General features: G+C 39.7%; 1 protein-coding gene across 1 annotated transcript in view; it reads right to left on the reverse strand.

Annotated features, from left to right (window-relative positions):
• Nucleotides 1-393: 393 nt before the first annotated feature.
• The window catches only part of LOC121385167 (hemicentin-1-like), a 28,740-nt gene continuing 8,045 nt past the window's right edge, over nt 394-21,088 (reverse strand). Inside the window, exons 2-5 of the mRNA XM_041515718.1 lie at nt 12,864-13,163; nt 11,124-11,309; nt 8,068-8,160; nt 394-4,257 (exon numbers count right to left, since the gene is read on the reverse strand). Coding sequence (XP_041371652.1) covers nt 3,878-4,257; nt 8,068-8,160; nt 11,124-11,309; nt 12,864-13,163 — 959 coding nt within the window. The 3' untranslated portion in view covers nt 394-3,877. The remainder of the gene's footprint in view (nt 4,258-8,067; nt 8,161-11,123; nt 11,310-12,863; nt 13,164-21,088) is intronic.

Below are 21,088 nucleotides of genomic sequence, written 5' to 3' on the forward strand. Positions count from 1 at the left end.
TCTGAAATGAGCAGCTTGACCCCCCCCCCCCCCCCCCAATTGTTTCTGATTCACTTTAAGGGTGAGGGCGATAGCGTTTATATCCGTGGTGTTTATGTCGATTGATACGCTGCAGGTAGGGGTTTAGCCACATGTGTTACTATTGTCGTTTATGGGATTTGATTTGCTAGTATACACCCATCAACAAGTATTACTTTCACACATACAGACAATATAATATTATCTTAAATCGCCATTTTTAGTACACTGTACAACTAAATAGTTTAGAACAGGGACGTACACGGTGCTTTCATATCGATAACACTGCATTCTATGTCATCTATATATTTTGAAAATTATGGACAATATAAATCGAAGAATGTCACATGATGGAAAGAAAATTAAACACGACTATCTATTCTAAAATTTTATGTTTAAATATGCATATGTTAAACATTACAACTTTAATTTGATAGATACATATTCATAACACTGCTATCAAAACAAACCCCAATTTAAAATGAGAAATCGACTACTGTAATAAACATTCCAAATAATATACATGTATACAATACTGTATCTTTATTTATACAATGCCATTTTTGTTAACATTAAATAGCTCTCTCTCTCTCTCTCTCTCTCTCTCTCTCTCTCTCTCTCTCTCTCTCTCTCTCTCTCTCTCTCTCTCTGACACACACGCACGCACACACACATATACATGCACGCACATACACACAATCTCTCTATACGAGACTATATACATGTACAATCGCATATACAAAATTGATATTAAAGACAGTAAGCATAAATAGAAGCAAACATTTACATTATGTAAAAATCGGTTACCTCTCGAAATTATTTTCAAAGCTTTCTAGGGAAATACATCCATCTAATTAGTGTCGAAGACAATAAGTGTAATGTAACCGTTTAAAGCTTTAGAAATGACACGTATGTAATAACTAAATATAATATGCATACGATAAATAAGACATGTGACATGATTCAGTACACGAGAATAACAAACATCATTTAATACTTTATTGACGTTTCCTGAAATAAACGTGGCATCGTGCAGTTAGTTCTATCCGTTGTGGGGTGGATGTTTTGAATAACCGCACTTTTGTAGTCGGTTTCAATCACTGAATTGTTAAAATTGTAAAACAGACATAAATATTTATATGTACTAAATTTGCCTTTTGGTGGTTTTCTACCACTTCCGCCCAGCTAAATGTATTTCTACCAATACAAATATAAGTACAATATAAATCATCTCCCTATGTGTTTAATCATAATAATAATAATAATAATAATAAATGACGTCATGTTTGGGTGCTCTCTTAAATAGGTGTAAAATAGAACATAAAATGTCATGCATTTGTAATGACAGAAAGCTACATTTAAAAAAAGAAGAGTATTAATAGTAACATGCTGAGTTTTAACTACAATATGTATTTGACATTTATTGCCAAATATCTAGCCGTATAGATGTAAAATGTTACTTAAAATGTCATGGATTTATAATATGAAAAAACTAAACGAGAAAATGTCTTAACAATGTTACACTGAGTATCATTTTCAATTTCAATACCCATTTTGGTAAAGCGATGGTAACTGGGCCCCGTTCCACAAAGCGATCTTAGCACTAAGATCACCTTAAGTGCATATAATATCTGTGCAGTTACGGTGATCTTAGGGCTAAGATCACTTCGTGAAACGGGGCCCTGATGTCACGTTTACTGCCAAAACGTCAGTCACATCCATGAATAATAATATTGCCAGTAAATAAAATTGTGCTGAGGTGTCGTTAAACAAACATTCATTCTCTCTGTGACGGCTGTTAGGAGACGATGTTTACATATAGAATAGTGTACGAGTTCACGTGTGATCGCCTCTGCCTTCACCCAGTCGCAATATCCGGTGGTCGATACAGCGTGAGAGTGATGAAGTGGAAACGGCTCTCGTGTGGCAAATCGAATGTCAGTTAAAGGTCATCACTGACAACAATAAGGCTTAATGCTGCTCAGGGGCGTAGCGTTGACTGGACCCGGTGGGTGTTCGACTATGACTCTTGACATTTTCCATGGACACCTATATGAATAATCTAATACTGCAATGCAAAAAATGTTTTAGCCTCAGCGGGGGTTGGGGGGGGGGGGGGGGTGTTCGTCCGAAGCCCGCCCCAGCCTACGCCCCTTCTGCTCACCATTATAAACACTAGCGTAGTCAAATGGGTGGCCAAGGACCTCTCACCCCCGCCATGTCATACCTCTTTTTCCCCACCACGTATATATTTTCCTGTCGGCCCACCAATGTCGGCCCTCCCCATTTACAAAATCCTAGCTACGCTAGTTGTTATAAATCGCCTCCTAAAATAATAACAATAACAATAATAATAATAATAATAATAATAATAATAATCGGAAACCGTTAATTTAATATGGTATAGTCGTAGTTTAATCAAGCCTCGGGGGGGGGGGGGGGGGGGGGAGGGCATAGCCCTATGGTAAAGCGTTTGATTGATGTGCGGTCGGTGTGGGATCCACACCCGTTGGTGAGCCTATTGGGCTATTTCTCGTTCCAGCTAGTGCACCATGACTGGTATATCAAAAGCCGTGGTATGTGTTATCCTGTCTGTGGGATGGTGCTTATAAAAGATCCCTTACTACTATTGGAAAAAATGGCTTTAAGACTATACTGGTATGTAAAAATTACCAAATGTTTTGACATCCAGTAGCCGATGATTAACAAACCAATGTGCTCAATGGCGTCGTTCAACTAAAAAAAAACTTTAACTTTAATTAAGGTTCAGAAACAAGATGTCTAACATGGCTATACGGTTTTCTAAAAACACGGTCACACCCGTTCATTATTTACTTTTTAAGTCTTTTCATTGCCTAGCAATCCTAGCAATTAGTTTTCGTTTTCTTACATAGTTCAAATAAATATTAAGTAACATATTATACATTATTTACACAAATAATAGTAACATGTCTAACTCGCTTTCGAAATTTTCAGACGTCTATCAAGTCATTTAAAATGTAGCTAAAATACTGTAACGAAAATGTCAGCGCATTTCCTCCTGGAAGTGTATTTATCATAAACTAGACACCTCCATGAAATGGTAAAATGAGTGCTTTTGCCAATTCATCGTGAAATGTCAATCATTACTGTAGTCAAACAGCCAACTCGAACAATGCATTTTTTGCCCTTTTCCTTCTTGTTCTGAGCACATTGTTTTCGACGATAAAATCTGTGGAAAATTGCCTTGAAAGATCCTTCACGCGATAACACGCTCGAGCAGGATCCTATTTGAACATTCTCACCATAGCAATACAGTACCAGAGATGGGTGTAGGGTTTTTCTAGGGATTGGGTGTTACTAAAAAGGGCATCTATAGTATGCCGAATTACATTAACGATCATCCCCAGAAACTTTCCGTCTACCCATATATTATATACTTCACCGTGGAAAAAATAAAAATGGTGGGGAGAAGGGTCATTATATTCAACAGACAAACAAGGGGTATTGGGATATTGATGCAGTTCAAAGTTCGGCCACGAGGAGCGCACCTGAACACTCCCATGCATCAGCTCACGAGGACCAGAAATAACAGTAATCCATTAAAACCAAACATCTTTCAATAATCTCCATTATTCGAGTATTGATCGTACATCTCGACTACAACCCAAACAATACTTTTCGCTGTTGGGTGTGTTTTAACTGATAGATTCTTTTCAACGCACGATCCTTCACATTAGCGTTCTGTGATTAAAGTATGTCAACCTGATGTTCCAGTATTTGAACACGATTTCCTTTTTTTTTCTTTTTTCTTCTTTTTTTTTGTTGGCGGGGGGAGTGGGGGGGAGGGGGAGTTTTTTAATTACACAATTGCCAAATCTTACAGGAAGCAGAGAAACATTGTCACCGAGAACACAATCACGTGACCGAGAATGTACGAGACACGTGATGCTCCACTAATTCCGTCCATTTTAATTTGAAATTTCTTGAATGTTCTTCCCAGAGAATTTTCCGCGTTGCACATGTAGTGACCGATATCATCCTCCTGGGCGTCGATAATCTGTAGGTGTGACGAGGTCAGCTCCCCCTTGTGGTCATTTATAATGATCTTGTCGTTCGGTTCCAAGATGTCGTCCCCCTTAAGCCACGTTACGTCAGGGGTCGGGTATCCATGGACTGGGCAATAAATATTTACTGTCGCGTTCTTCGTAACTTCGATTTCTGGTTTAGAAATGTTGCGATCAGAAAAGAACGGTTTTCCTAAAAGATAAGACATGGATTATAAGTATACATTATGTAAAGTAACTTAAACTATCAAGTGCTTCACATTAAATATGTATGTCTACACGTCAACGATCACGTGATCAATCAAGTATCACGTGTTATGTCCTGTCAAAATGCTTAATATAGCTTGTATATTAAGTATTACGTAGTAGCCTACACCTCAAACATGACGTTTTGCATGCCAAATACACGTGTTATACGGTACTTGTTACTGGTCCAGTTTTTATATAGATGACTACTAACATGAGGCTTGTTATGTACCCCTTTTTGGTGACGTAGAAGAAACATACTACGAGTCAATAATAAGAAAACCCACAGATTGTTATATATTAAATATTGTTAACACTCATACTATCGGAACATTTCGACTATTTCCGGCAGCGGAAATATTTTCGCCGAAAAGATGCGAGGAATTCAGAGGGGAAGGGAACTGTATTAACGTGCCCACCTCCTTACGGTTCAGGCACGCCCACAATGGACTCGGGTTCTGACTTCGCCAGCCTGCGATTCCATGGCGGGAGGGGGGGGGGGGGGGGGGAGGTTGATAGGGGGTAGTAGTATGATAAGGACAATTTCAAAATTTAGACGGTAAGACCGGGTTCTAAATAACCTAATAAGGGGGGAGGGGTAATTTTACAATTAATATATATAGCTATATATATATATATATATATATATATATATATATATATATATATATATAAGTTTAAAGCTTCTTGAAAAAAGATTTAATCCAGGATATATAACGTTATATATTATTTGATTTGGTGCTAATTTCGATCGGGCTTGTCTAAAATATTTTAATATACTATAATTATTAATATAAACATTATAATTATCATATTTAGCCCTGGAGGACAAAGGGTTCACAAAGGGGGGAGCATCACGCCCAATCCGGGATGCGATCAAACACCAGGCTACGCCCAAAGGTAGCCGGGAAGGATTTCCATGGGGCAGGCGCGCCGGGGGAGGGGGGAAGGCCTCCTACCAGGCAAAAACTATCGGCCGAAACCGCTTTCGCCCTACCGCACCCAAAAAGCACCCTACCATGGAAGGGGTGCGTCACCTATACGGATGACAAACGTCATTGCTATATAAACCATGAGGTTGTCCAGATGACCACTAATCGTTAAATGGACGGCCCCAAGTGTCAGTCCGGCTATTTTCATTTATTTATAATAAATAGGGACTGATTAAATTAATGCCAGTTTAAAACCTGTTTGAGTTTAAAAGAAAGTACATGTATAATTAAAACATTTGATAAAATGCTAAGAGGAAGTTAGCAACATATTTAATTACTATAAATTTAAAATTCATAAGTTAAGAAAAGAGGGAGGGTTCCAAACACCTATGTGTATTTCACCCTCCCTCTTCATGGGCGGATCCAAGGGGGGGGGGGACCAGGGGGACGCGTCCCCCCCAAAAATTGTTCAAGTGCCCTCAAAATGTCCAAGTGCCCTTTTTGTTTGTAGAATTTTTTTTTTTTTAAGTAAACAATAATTATATTGTAGATAAATGAAATCAAGATTTTCGTGTACATGCGCAAGCTTGCAGATATGTGTCTGTGTTATTGAGTCTCAATGGGGCCCCATTGAGGTTCTAACGCGAGTGACGCCAATTTACTTCATTATTGCTAGTATATTATGACGTAGAACTGTAGGAATTCATATTAATTGTAAATATCAAAACTTGTAGTAAGGTGCCCTTTTGACGAGTCAATGTGCCCTTCTTTTTTGGTCCCCCCCCTAAAAATATTTCCTGGATCCGCCCATGCTCTTCTACTACAAAAATAACGCCACAACCAAATTAATTTCAGTCATACAACCTTACACACTAGCGGCGACAGGCAGGAAGTACCAACACTGCTAGATGTAAGCACAACCAATGCCCGTCGCCCGATGATCATACATACACCATCTATCCATCACTTACTTACAATAAATAAATTAAAAAATTATATAGTGTAAAATAAAAGGCAGGAAGTGACATATGGCACCTATGTGACGCGGACTTTCCTGTCTTCTAATATAAAATGATAAATAACATATCATGTCAGACGCCAGGTCGAGGGTGGTAGCGCTGCCAAACATGATACAACAGCAACCAGACACACACGCTCTAACACTAGGCTTTTTTAAAGCCAAAGGGACGATAGATAGATATCTAGTTTAACGTGCCCATATACCACTAGGGTTTCGAACACGCCCATCCCGAGTCCTGCCTCCGATAAGATCGGTGGCCTGACTCGAGATGGAGGGGGGGGGGGGGGGGGGGGTAGAGTTGTCTGCTCGGCCAAATATTTATATAATTTGGAGCATTTTAGAAGGACAGTCCAAAAATAAATAAGATAAAGAAGAGAGGATCGGACTATTTAATAATATTAAAAAATAAAGTAATTTTGACATACAATTTTGAACGAAGGTCTAAAAGTTTTAAAGTCCGATCTATATGTCCACGTGAGTGGCCTCGTTAAGGCCGTTTGGGTGTACAACTTATAGGGACGAGATGGGTTGCATCCCGTCAAGAAAATCCCTAGATTGATAGTCATTAGACGTTGAAGGTGTAGTGCTGTGCTGAAATTCAGATTTTGAGAAGCCGGATCCGTCTGAACAAAGGGACGAAAGGCGAGGAGATCACGCGGACCCGAAAGTAGACAGTAATTATCGATCGTTTCGACTCCTGTTTGAATGCCTCTAGTAAAGTTAATTCATCAAACAGTAAAGCCTTAAAGGCATACTGTCACGGATTTAAGGATCTTATTTCTCTAAAAATAGATAATATATAAAAATTACATTAATTGTTGGAAACCAAATCTAGCTATCGCATTACCTTTACTGAACCATGATGGAGTGAAATCCATGCCAACCCTCTCGGCAGTTTTAGTTTTTGAATTATGGATCATTGCCATAATTCAATTATTTTACAAAATATCATTAATAAATGGAGTATGGCGGTTATGAAGATGGTTGAATAAAGTACATTTAGGGACAAATCAAATTATTTTTGTTCAGGTAATATTTTGTTAGGCCATTAAATAGGTCTGTGGTCTGTGACAATACGCCTTTAAGAAAACTACTACAATATAAATTTTAAAAAAGGGGAACATCACTATATAATTCTCCAGTTAAGCTAATGTTACCATAATCTACATTATACTATAATAAATCATATAAAACTATAAATAGTAAGTTAACTTTAACACCATCAAAATAGGATAATATTTAGTTTATCTCCATCAGCCTAACGCCAGTCCAGCCCACTGACAAGCAACATTTTGAAAACAATTAGAAAGAGAATATGCGTTAAATTCTAACTCTTGTAGCACACACATAATTAATTATTGATTTATTAATATCATTGTTATATTGTTTAGGTGGGTTGAACATTATAACAGGGTTAAATGGGATGTGACATTTAAAAAACGTATCTTTGAGAAAAGAACGTTCACTGTTATAACGAGTGCAATAAAAAAGGAAATGACGGGTATTATCCAATTTATTGCAGACAACGTAATTTGGTTTGCTGAGTTTACTAAGCCGAGCCCTACTCTCGTTTAAGCCCATTGAAACTCCCAAACTCAGAGGAATTCAGATGTTGTAATTTCACTTAGCGTGAGAGAGTTCCAGAATTCAAAATGTTTTTAATTGACGACAGAGTGACAGGGAATCCATTCCACTATGATTTAATTAATCCGTGAAGGAGCGCCTTTAAGGTATCAATGCTATAGCAGTATACGCACACCGATATAATTGGACGAAAATAAACTGTTTGAAATAAAAAGTTTACCGAACATCTTGACAGTTTGAGGAAACGACTGCTCTGACTGAGTTCCGGCTAGGAAGACGATGTTACATTGATATTCTCCGGAGTCGTTCGCCACTGAAACGAGATGATCAGAATAAACTAAGGCTGCAGTTTCTACTATATACTGAACTCCATTGAAAACGCATCACTTTATTTTCAATTATTATTGCTATCACATTTGTAAGATTACTGTCTCATCCACACAAAAAAACCCAAACAACCGACCAAACAAACAAACAAAAACAACCCCAAACAAAGAAACAAACAACAAAAACAAACAAAAACCGAAAAGAAACAACAACAACAACCATCAAAACAAAACAAAAAAACACATATGATATAATGCGGAAATTGTCGGAGAGACCATATCCAAAACTATTAAAACAATACGTGCTTCCAAAACACTTCAAATGAAAACTAACAAAACATGAAATTTCAGCATTTGTACACAGACATGTACACCAAAACGAGTTGCACGTGCCACACATATGGTATAAAATGAGCTGGATAAAGAAAACCCATGGATCACATCTAATGTGTTCTAGCGATAATGCCGATATTGATAGGCCACGAGCGTGAAGCCGCATTTGGCGTTCATCCGACTGGACGGTCTACACACGCCATGACACACTGGTCTGGATGTCATCATTCATGAATAATGAGTCTGGGAAATCGAACCCAGCAAACGGGTCCCACAAAGAAACACACACGGCCTAGCTGGACAAAAGCGTGTGACCACACCCGGACAAGTTTGTTTGTTTGTTTTGTTTAACGACACCATCAGAGCACATTGATTTTTTAATCCTCTTTAGAATATAGGCGTCTGTATATTCAATGTGTTTCTGGTTGTCCTAATGTGTCCGATCACTATTGAGTCAAATGGAATCAAATGTTAAGTGTTTGTTTCCAGCCCCCAAGAAGTTCCTATGTTATAGAAGACAAGTTTAACCGAGTGGTAGATCGCTCACCTGAGGGAAAATGTTCATATAAAAAAACTCCACCATTTTGCTGCTTTTCGACAGGGTTAGACTAAGTGACAACAACGGCTTTACACCCTTCCTCCCCCATCTTTCTCCCCGAAGTTTCGAGCGAAAAAACATTGTTACACACACACAAAACTTGTAGTTTAAAATGTTCTGAAGTGTTGTTATACAAATATTTCTTACTTTTCCGCATTCCGTGGATCAACTTTGCTTGGAATCTTCATTCAAAACAATCCAGAACATTCTTGCAATGAACCATTAGTATTTGACTAGTGTATGGGGACATTAATAAAATATATCACATTCAACAGACGTTCGTTTTCTTTTTTCGTTCGCCAGTATCAAAAGTCGAATACCATGATTAGACAAACGTGGCGTCACCAACGAAAATAGCGTAAAACGATAGCTCCATGTTTTAAAACCTCACAGAATAATTTGTTATTCAATATTCTTCATGAATACCATCAGTTGTCTAATAACTGCAGCAAGATGGACTGGTACTGCACGCAAACGATCATTTTACTGCGAAACCCACTGTTAGCAAGACTTGACTGTTGGTGCTGCATTGTCATTGGAGGACATTATTTATTTCTCGATGGAAAGTAAAGCTTATAAATCCAGAAAATTCTCTTATGGGACGCCATTCTGCTATTTATTCGGTGTTTGGGAGACTAGTGGGTGTGATCTAGCTTAGTAGAGCTCTTGCCTGAGTTGCTTGGATCGAATGACTGAATCCCCTTGGTGGACATAATATCTGTTTAGGTTTTTTCGTCACAACGAGTGCCAGACGACTGGTATAACAAAGACCGTGGTTTGTGCTGTGCTGTCTGAGAAACTGCATATAAAATATCCCTTGCTGCTAATGGAAAAATGTAGTGGGTTCCTCTAAGACTTCGTTCCAGTGCATATAAAAGATCCCTTCCTGGTAATCGAAAAGAGTAGCCCATGAAGTGGCGACAGCGGGTTTCCTCTCTCAATATCCGTGTGGTCCTTAACCATATGTCTGACGCGACATAACCGTAAATACAATGTGTTGAGTGCGTCGTTAAATAAAACATTTCTTTCTTTCTTTCGTTCCAGCCAGTGCTCCACAACTGGTGTAACAAAAGCCGTGGTATGTACTATCCTGTTTATGGGATGTTGCATATAAAAGATCCCTTGCCGCTAATCGAAAAGAGTAGCCCATGAAGTGGCGACAGCGGGTTTCCTCTCTCAATATTTGTGTGGTCCTTAATCATATGTCTGACGCAATATAACCTTAAATAAAATGTGTTGAGTGCGATGTTAAATAAAACATTTTCTTCCTTCCTTCCTCTAAGAAATGTTTGACATCCAGTAACCGATAATTGATTAATCAATGTGCTCTAGTTTTTGGAAATCAAGAAACCAGAATGCATTTTCATTATTTTAATTCATTCATTAACTAAATATATGATGTAGCATTTTATAATCATAATTGCATTTTATAATCAGTAGTTATTTATGATCGTGGCAGTATCCAGTATCGACAATAAAATATAAACCAATTACTTCCAATAGACCAATAAATAGAAGATATTTCATGTTTTTGTCAAATATGATTTATATCTCTACGAATGAAGTTTGCAATGATTGCAAAGTTCACGAGAAGAGATATAAATCATATTTGACAAAAACATAAAATGTTCTAAAATGTGTTATTGTCACTGAGTGACTGATAAAACGTTTATTCCACTGATATTTTAAGATTTTTCACTAAATGTTATATAATAAAACCGTATACCAATGAATGTATGAATGAATGAATCAATGAATCAATCAATGAATCAATCAATGAATCAATCAATGAATCAATCAATGAATCAATGAATTAAAACTTCACGATCCCATGACACAAAAAATTAATCGATGATTTTATTAATGATCCCAAGACACAAAAAATATATTAGCTATTGTGTGTAAAAAACCAAACCCATTACATTTTAAAAATATATATTTATATTTTTAAAAAAGGCATAAAGGGCTCCGAAAAAATATAAATATTACAGACAAATATGTTAAATATTTTATACTTACTAGCATTCTTTATAGTGAGCGTGTAGTTGTTTTGAGAAAGCTTTAGCCTCTCTTTCAATCCGGGGATCTCACGGACAGGGCGGCCGCCCTTGCTCCATTTCACGTTTAACTGCTCCAACGACAGCTGCGGGTCGCAGATGATGGTCACGTCCTCGCCGACGGTGATGTTTGAATTTTGTAAGAATACTGAAACAAGACACGGCTTTCAAATATTACGACAGAGGCTGAGTGGTTCAGACATATTGATCTGACAAACAAGACAAACGAGTATACAAGACACACAAACAGAAGTATGACCACAACTTGTGTTTGTCATCTGCTGGGCGCGTGCTCACAACACCTTGCAGAGTTTAGATTTTGTCTCAGATGTACGGCGTGGATTTAACTGAATGAAATTTATATGGAGTTATAGGAGCCTTCCATTTCTGTGGTTTTTAAATTATAATTTTTTTATTATTGTTTTTAAAAAAAGAAAAAAGAATTCATATGTCATTGAAGAAAACCCATATATGGATGGATGGATCGGCGGGTGAGTAGATGGATGGAACGATGGGTGAATGAATCGATGTTTAGCAGGCGGTCTAGACTGGTAAGCGAGGTTTATGGGTGAAACAAATTGTTTTACTTAAGAGAGGGTTGTTTCAACCACCGACCCTCCCCCTCCCCCCCCCCCCACATTATACACGCGCCTATAATGGATAGATAGGTATATACAGACAGATAAACAGACAGACAGATAAACAGATAGACAGACAGATAAACAGACAGACAGAAAAAGATATATAGATAGATACGTTTACCATGCAGAAACAGAACATTAACTGATGCCAATTTATGTCCACTGTAGTGTTATGTCCGCCAATGACGAGGCATGGGCGTACATAGGATTTTGAAAATGGGGGTTCCAATACATAGGATTTTGAAAAGGGGGGGTTCCAAAATAGATTGCAGAGATATTGGGCATATATTTCTATGTTGAGTAAATATAATAATGTCAGATATCAGTCAGATATATTAAATTATAAAAAAAGCGATTTCAGGGGGGGGGGGGGGTTCGGTCGAACCCATAGAACACCCCCCCCCCCCCCATGTACGCCCATGCGAGGCGCTAGAATTGTAACGCCCGTAAGGCACAGACAATAACCTAGATGGAATTCATGGCAATAACCTGAAGATCGTTTGAAAATTCCTCTCAAGAATTCCTTTTTACAAAAGAACACCCATAAAAATAATACCAATCCCTTAATATCAATGAGTAACCAGCATTTTATATTGGAGGTCACTCAGGACAGGCAATATAAAGGTGATAAGAAAATAAAAGATGTGTGACTGAGGGTGCTCAATATAATCTAAAGTGTCTGTTACCATACATTTCATGTATACTTATTTTCGTGCTCAGCTCGTGTCCTGGGCACACACTTCAGCAGTGGCGTATCTACGGAAAATAGTGCCTATGGCAAGCACTGAAATTGCGCCCCTGTCCAAACATCTGATTACGTCTGACTTTAACAGAAACTGCTCAGTGGCGGGCCCCTTCAAATGACGACCTGGGCATGTGCCATACCTGCCATATCCTAGGTACGCCACTGCACTTCAGCTATCTGGGCTGTCTGTCTAGGACAGTAGGTTAGTGATTGGAACCCTTAAGTCCGATGGTTTAACCACTACAGTAATGAAAGCCTTGAAAATGTACACCGTTATATAACCGGAAGTTATTTAACAAAATGAACCGGAAGTTACCAGAGAATACGTGAACATTCTTCATCTTCTCCTTGACGTTAGCCTGACACAGATAGACTCCATACGCATCTATCTGCGCATCCATTCTCGTGGCGGTCACGTTCGATTCTACGATTCCAGTAACTGGGTCAGTGTTAACTGAGCGGGAAATTTCAAAGCCATAGTCGTTGAGAGGAATGTAGTGTTTGAACCACTTTGGCATCACATCCTTGTCTGCCTTCACTTGACAGGTAAGAGAGATGGGCGTTCCCTCTAGGACCCACACCGGGTTCACTTTGGGGAAGATGGTCACATCCAGGCCTGTAAGAGAACAAGGTTTGTTTCATGACACACAAGATAATATTGCAGCAAATAACCGTGTTAAGTTAGATATCAATGTTTCAGTCTCTCTCACTTTTTCTTTCTCTCCTTTTTCTCAATTTCTCTCCCTCTCCTCTCTCCCAATATCTCAGTCCGTCTGTCTCTGTCTTTCTGTCTCTCTGCCTGTCATATTTATCTCTTTCTTTCTCACTCTCACACTCACTCACTAACTCAGGCACGGCGGAGCAATGTGTCTGGGGGAGCTCTATCCCCCTCAATAATACTGAATAAAAAATATTATTGGTAGTTAATCTTAAGGCAGAGATACATTTTACTTGTAGAATGCAGGAAATTGCATTTCAGGAAATCTTGTTTCCAGAATTTTACGGGGGAGCATACTCCTGAACCTCCTAGAAACTTTACGCCCTCAATCTCAGTCAGCCCCTCCAATGTCTACTCGCTTCCGCTGTGCCTGTCACTGTTTAGTAACATGTGACTATACGAAACAGAATTAGTCTTTTAGGTATAAATTATATTCATTTTGTATATGTAGCTATGAATCAGTTCAGGGCCTCGTTCCACAAAGCGATCTTAGCCCTAAGATCACCGTACGTGCATAACTACCTCATGCACTTAAAATTATCTTAACACAAAAACAGCTTCGTGGAACGGGGCTCAAAGCCCCTTTTCGCAAACGAATCGTAGCTACGGTTGACTAATAACTTGTGGTAAGTTTTATGGCTGAAACACGTTAACTTACATAGCACGGTAAACAACGATAGCTTACGCTGCGGTAAAAAAAATTACAAACATTAACACGACCAGAAACACATTGAATATACAGACACTGATATTTAATATGCACTTTCAATAATCTCTATAAGGTTCAGACCTAAACCATAAAACTAATATAAAATCTTATATATCAAGAATACTACAGAAAACGTTTCCACTGAACATTCAATGAATAAACACCATTGTTTTCTTGACCAGAGAAAACATGGGTGTGGGTAAGTTTTGGCATGCTTCCATCAGAGAACTGTTCAAGCACGCCTGTCGTGAGCACAACCTCTGACTTCGCCAGAGTGTTCTGTCAATGACAGGACAGAAAACGTTCCCCACTCTAGTTTTTAATGACCACAGAAAATGTTTCCAATGACCATTCACTCAATAACAGCATTATTTTCTCGACCACAGAAAAGTTTTCCAATGACCATTCACTCAATAACACCATTGTTTTCTTGATTTCTACAGCGAATACCATTTCCTGGGTAATTGATGCCAATTTGACCACCATTGTGGAGCTTGTCTGTTGTATATAACTAATTTAACCAATAGCCCCAGTTGATTTGGAATATATCCATCACTCCAGTTCAAAGACGGCGCCGGGTCAATCATATTACGACCTTCGAAAAACTGTCTTTGAGTGCTTATCCCCAGAGGCGGCGTTATTGATTTGGAAGCATGTGATTTGTTAGCCCAGTCAGCTATTTACATTACAAAGTCTTCCAGTATTTATTTGTGAATCTTGTTTGCTTAAGATGATATACGTCCAACACAAAGACCAAGGATTCCTCGTCAGGATCAGAAGACTACAAGACGTTTACAGACAGTTAGAAAGAGAACATTTAAGAGGGTATACCAATTTCTAAAAAGAGTGTCTAGAAATATTGTTAAATTATATAGGCTCCGTCTGTCTGTCTGTCTGTCTGTCTGTCTGTCTCTCTCTCTCTCTCTCTCTCTCTCTCTCTCTCTCTCTCTCCTCTCTCTCTACAAAACTACACTACACGAACACACACAGACACACACACACACACACACACTCCGTCTGTGTGTGTGTCTGTATCTCTGTATGTCTCTGTCTCTCCCGCCATCTGTCTTCCCCCTCTCTGAGAGAGAGAGAGAGAGAGAGAGAGAGAGAGAGAGAGAGAGAGAGAGAGAGAGAGAGAGAGAGAGAGAGAGCGAGAGAGAGAGAACGACAAAGAGATAGACACAGAGATACGAAGAGAGAAAGGAAAAGGGGAGAGAGAACATATACCATTCAGATACATACACATTCCCAGTACCATAATTACTGAGAAGACAGAAGAGGTAGTCATGTCCTATCGGCCTCGGTGGCGTCGTGGTTAAGCCTGGTAGGTACTGGGTTTGCAGTTCGGTACCGACTCCCATCCAAAGCGAGTGTCACGGGGATTCTATAATTCCCGTAACTGAGTAAAACACGATTATCAAAATATCTCTCCTAACTGTATATCTATTAGATCTCTCTGTAACAGGCTGTTAAACCTAGTATGGCTCGTCTCTAGGTATGATCAGAGATACGATCTTATATAAAGTATATATAATATAGCACGTTAGTTCTCTAGAAAACACAACAAAAACACAATACACTTTGGAATCTGTATAAATCTACGCTGACAAATGTACAGCCGTAGTAGTAAATTAATAACAACAATAATAACAACCCAGAACTGATCACTTAATTAGTTAATCTCTAGGTGTCTAGTTACACAATATGCGAATCACTTCACCGTTACACCACACCCACACGTGTGATAGTTGAGAAACGCTTACAGGAGAAGTTAATTAATAAAGGAATTACAACACCATTCCTAACTGGTTAATTTATAATTAACCCTTACTACTCGTTCAGTAACGTGTGATAATTTAGAACGCTTCTTGGGGAACTTAATTAATAAAGGAATTACAGCTCTATTCCTAACGGGTTAATTTTTAATTAACCCTAACTACTCTTTCAGTAATCTTGTAACACAGAATTAATACTTATCACAATAAAGACAATAACCTACAGTTTACCCAGGTCGGCTGGGATGACTGGCTAAGCTTTATATTACCAAATACTCATATAATGTTAGAACAATAAGTCTACGATTTACTTCGTCAAATGACCGAAGACACTGTCTAAAGAATATCGGTATAATACAGTATTAAAATATTTAAAGTCACATCAATCACATCAAGGTTATACACAGAGCAGAAATGATATTTACCAAAGTCCAACCGGACTAACGTTCCTTCGGAGCCTTCCTATTCGTTCTCCTAGATATCTCTAAATCCTAGCTATTTATTTCAAAATCAGAATGGCCTGGGGGAACAAGGCGGCACCTCACGTATCATCTCATATTTCATCTCTCCTAGCGTACGTATTATTTCTCTCTGATCGTCAGACTACTGACGCCATCGTCGCCAAAATCACGGTTGTAAAACCGCACTCGCAGAGGTATTACGTAACTACTCGCCACATGGCCTCCACAGCGGGACTAAGTGCATATTGGAAAGCCAGATCGCGCAAAGTATTACGTAACAAGTTGTCCACCTGGGCTACGGGCAATAAACTGCACACGGCCCTCTAACACAATTAAAATCGCCACAGGCGAAACAAATTTAAGAGCATGTACCGTGACAGCGAGTTTTTAACGATTCAGTGGGTAGGTGTAACACCACTAACCCTCTGTCCTGGAGAGACAGCCCAGATAGCTGAGGTGTGCGCCCTGGACAGCGTGCTTGAATGATAATTGAATATAAGCACGAAAATAAGTTAAAATGAAAGGTAGAGCTCTTGCATGAGATGCGAAGGTTTGTAATCCGATCGATTTGTCCATATTTCCCACTTGAGAATAAAGCTTAGTTATGTCCTGATAATGACTTGACGTACTACCGGCCGTTAAGTTACTTAAGTCCGTGGCGGTCACTAGGCGGCCGGATCAGAGGAGATGACCAGTGATCCTACAAACTTAATATGTCTGAGAACATTCGCTGGTAGTCTTGCTCGCAATAAACCTTTCGGCACTACTGCATGACATCACGTGAGGAAAACAGCATTTATAATTTATAAAGTGTAGATCTATAAGGAGATATTTTTTTTTAATGTTCACCGACTCTCTAGCAGATTTTAAACTACGGCTATTTGATGTCTAACATGTGATTAATTAGGTTCTTGATCCCCCCCCCCCCCCCACCCCGATTATAAGAAAGCTCACTTCCCTAGTGACATCTCCCCTCCATCATATGCCTCTATCAGGCACGGCAGAAGCAAGTAGACATTTGGGGGGGGGGGGGGGGGGCTGACTGAGATCGAGGGAACAAAGCAAAGTTTCTAAGGGTTTCGGGGGCATGCTCCCCCGTAAAAGTTTGAAAACTAGATGTCCTGAAATGTAATTTCCTGAAGTAAAATTCATCTCTGCCTTAAGATTTACTACCAATAATATTTTTGATTCCGTCGTGCCTGCCTATGGGTCCACAACGTACTGTAATTAATACGCCAGTTACGGTCTACATCATACATCGACCAATCAGTCAATACTGCAATTTGTATTTCTGTGATTGTGTGTGTGTGTGTGTGTGTGTGTGTGTGTGTGTTTATTATTATTATTATTTATTTATTTATTTATTTATTTATTTTTTATTTTTTTTATTTTTTTTTGGGGGGGGGGGGGGGGATGATGTTTGTTTGTTGTTTTCCTTTTATCCTGTTAAGATTTTATCTAAGCTTTTTCTCCAAATGTTTTTGTTTTTTTAATTCTCCATAGCCTTTTTTCACGCTTCCACCCTATCACGGTGTCAGAATCCTTAAAATATGGATGATAAACCAGTACCTACATTGTGTACCTCCCTACATCATAATGATTAGACCGGCCTCGGTGGCGTCGTGGTTAGACCATCGGTCTACAGGCTGGTAGGTACTGGGTTCGGATCCCAGTCGAGGCATGGGATTTTTAATCCAGATACTGACTCCAAACCCCGAGTAAGTGCTCCGCAAGGCTCAATGGGTAGGTGTAAACCACTTGCACCGACCAGTGATCCATAACTGGTTCAACAAAGGCCATGGTTTGTGCTATCCTGCCTGTGGGAAGCGCAAATAAAAGATCCCTTGCTGCCTGTCGTAAAAGAGTAACCTATGTGGCGACAGCGGGTTTCCTCTAAAAAAAACTAGTGTCATAATGACCATATGTTTGACGTCCAATAGCCGATGATAAGATAAAAAATCAATGTGCTCTAGTTGCGTCGTTTAATAAAACAAACTTTACTTTCATAATGGTTAGCTGCATCAATGGAATGGTGCGGACGTGTAACTGTAGTAAATTGAAATCAATAGATATTCAGCATGCCGAGGGTCGGGTGATGCCGAACGCGCCTAGATCAATACATTGTCGCACCAGGGAACAGATAAATTGAGAAGCATCCCTCCAACTCATGATACACATGGGATGCATACATTTCCATTACCGGAAGTCCACGAGTAATTACTCTCAATCCCATGGCGCCAAGCGGAAGTCTGGCGTATTTATACACGCTTTCCCTTAGCAAACAGGAAGTCAAACCAATCAGCGAAGTCTTTATTTCTACCTATTATTTTTATCCACTTTCGTTATGCAGGGATGACAGAGAAATGTGTTTGTACCCTCCGGTTTAAGTGTTGTGTTTGCTAAATGACATTTCATAGCTAAAGAGCCATTAATTCTGTATGCACTAGTTTTATGGGCCTGTTGTTTATAAAATATATAGCCTCACGCCAATGCCAGTCTGACGAGGCCATCGGAGTACTTAATGCCTTGTCAGGCCCGTAGGAATGATGCCTGGGGTGGATGGGAGGTCAGGAAGGAAGGAAAGAAACGGTTATATGGCGTCGGACATATGGTTATGGACCAAACAGATATTGAGGGCTACTCTTTTCGATTAGCAGCAAGGGATCTTTTATATGCACCATCTCATAGACAGGATAGCACACACCACGGCCTTTGATACACAGTCGTGGTGCACTGGCTCGAGCAAGAAAAACCCCAATGTGCCCACTGACAGGGATCGATCCCAAACCGACCGCGCACCAAGCGAGCGCTTTACCACTGAGGGTGGTTGGGGTGGTGTAAGGAGCACAGTCTCTAGTGGAAGGGTTTTCTTTATTTATTTATATAGGGTAGAACACAAAATGTACACTTACGTCCTTGAGTGAGGGGCACAGCCCCGCTCCCACTGTACTCCCTGGTTCTACGCGCCTGCTTGTATCACCTTCTTCCTCCATTGGCACACACAATTAAATTAAAATTTTGTATTCTACTATTTTAAAGGATGCACTGTGCCATACCAGTGAATACCGTGTCTAAGATCTGTTATTTTTCTTTTGTTTTCTTTTCATGTTTTTTCCTCGTGATGTAAGTACCGTTTAGCAGCTATAAATCTTAATATTTGATAATTTCAGTTCAGAACTGAAATAACAAACAATAGGTCCATAGAGGGGATCGACCCTATGACCTAGCACATCTCATGCGGGAATCTCTGACCGCTGCGTTAATTGCGACCATAAAGCGGAGCCTGAAATTGATCGCACTCCGCGCGATTGCTTTATGGCATGTCGTTAGTTGCAGTTCCTCAGTGTTTGCTTATCTTGTCAGACCATTTAATCAGAGAGAAGAAGGAACATTAATATTAATTTCACAGCGAAGACACTCCCGCGAGGTGCGTTTGTCAGATAAATGGTAGTCACATAACGGCAGCCACAAGAGGAAGACTCGAGCTAAGTATTTCTACCGGATGTGTAGTGGTTAAGCCAACGTGCTCAATGTTGGTAGGTACTAGGTTCGCATCCCGGTACCGGCTCCCATCCACAAAGAGTTTAAAGACTCAATGGGTAGGTGTAAGGCCAATACACACTGACTTCTCTCTCACTACTTCATAATCAGTAATGCACTATCAAGAACAGACAGCCCGGATAGCTGAGGTCTGTATCCAGTACAGCATGCTTGAACCTTAATTGGATATGAGCACAAAAATAAACTATAAATGAATGAGTAAATAATGTGTTTGCGGACAACGCTTTACGAATTACACATACGCAACGCACATATGCATACGCATTCGTTTCATTTCATTTCAACATATTTTCGTGCGTATATACAATGAAGGTTCAAGCACGCTGTCCTGGGCACACACCTCAGTTATCTGGGCTGTCTGTCCAGGACAGTGGGTTAGTTGTTAATTGTTAGTGGTTAGTGGGAAAGAAGAGGGTGTAGTGGCCTTACACCTACCCATTGAGTCGTTAAAACTCGTTCTGGGTGAGAGCCGGTACCGGGATGTGAACTCTGTACCTGCCAGCCTTATATCCGATTGCTTAACCACGACGCCACCAATGCCGGTTTTGCATTTGCATATCCATACGCATACGCATACAAAATATGGGCCAATGGAATCTGGCGTATACTAGTACAGTGTGTATTTTTTTGGACTATTTAGTGGTTCAATTGTCCGCGCCACCGCTAAGTCAGAAAGCTATTACTGGAACTTGTTAAGCATGTTGCAATCAAAACCGGACAATCCAAGCGTCCAGCTGCGCCATCATGCAACGTCCCTTGGGCCATTTTAAAAATAAAATGTCGAAATTGCGCAGAGTGGACATTTTGTTTGGCGGTGCAGTGTTTGCTTGTTACTTCCATTAAGTACAAGCAGGGTCCATGTCGGTCGAATCAATCAAACAACAATAACGCGTGTTTGGTATGATTAAATCATCTTGGTCGCAGAGTTCGACAAAGGTCGGTATGGATTGTCATGTAGCCTAAGCTTAACGAACTGTCTTAATTAACACGAGGCACGTTCCTGACAATTCGTGTCGTCTGCTAGAGTCAAATGCACGCACGAAACGCCTCAAGAGAGAGATGGATGTAAGAAAAAGACACGTGCCAGAGTATGATTACCATAAATGTATTAATACGAATGAAATTAATATTGGTATATGAATGGTTTGGCCATCCCTCTCCCTCTCCACCCTCTCTCTCTGTCTGTCTGTCTGTCTGTGTGTGTGTGCGTGTGTGTGTGTGTGTGTGTGTGTGTGTGTGTCTGTCTCTCTCTCTCTCTCTCTCTCTCTCTCTCTCTCTCTCTCTCTCTCTCTCTCTCTCTGTCTCTGTCTCGTGGCC

Source organism: Gigantopelta aegis, chromosome 2 (assembly GCF_016097555.1).
Source record: "Gigantopelta aegis isolate Gae_Host chromosome 2, Gae_host_genome, whole genome shotgun sequence".
NCBI classification, from domain to species: domain Eukaryota; kingdom Metazoa; phylum Mollusca; class Gastropoda; order Neomphalida; family Peltospiridae; genus Gigantopelta; species Gigantopelta aegis.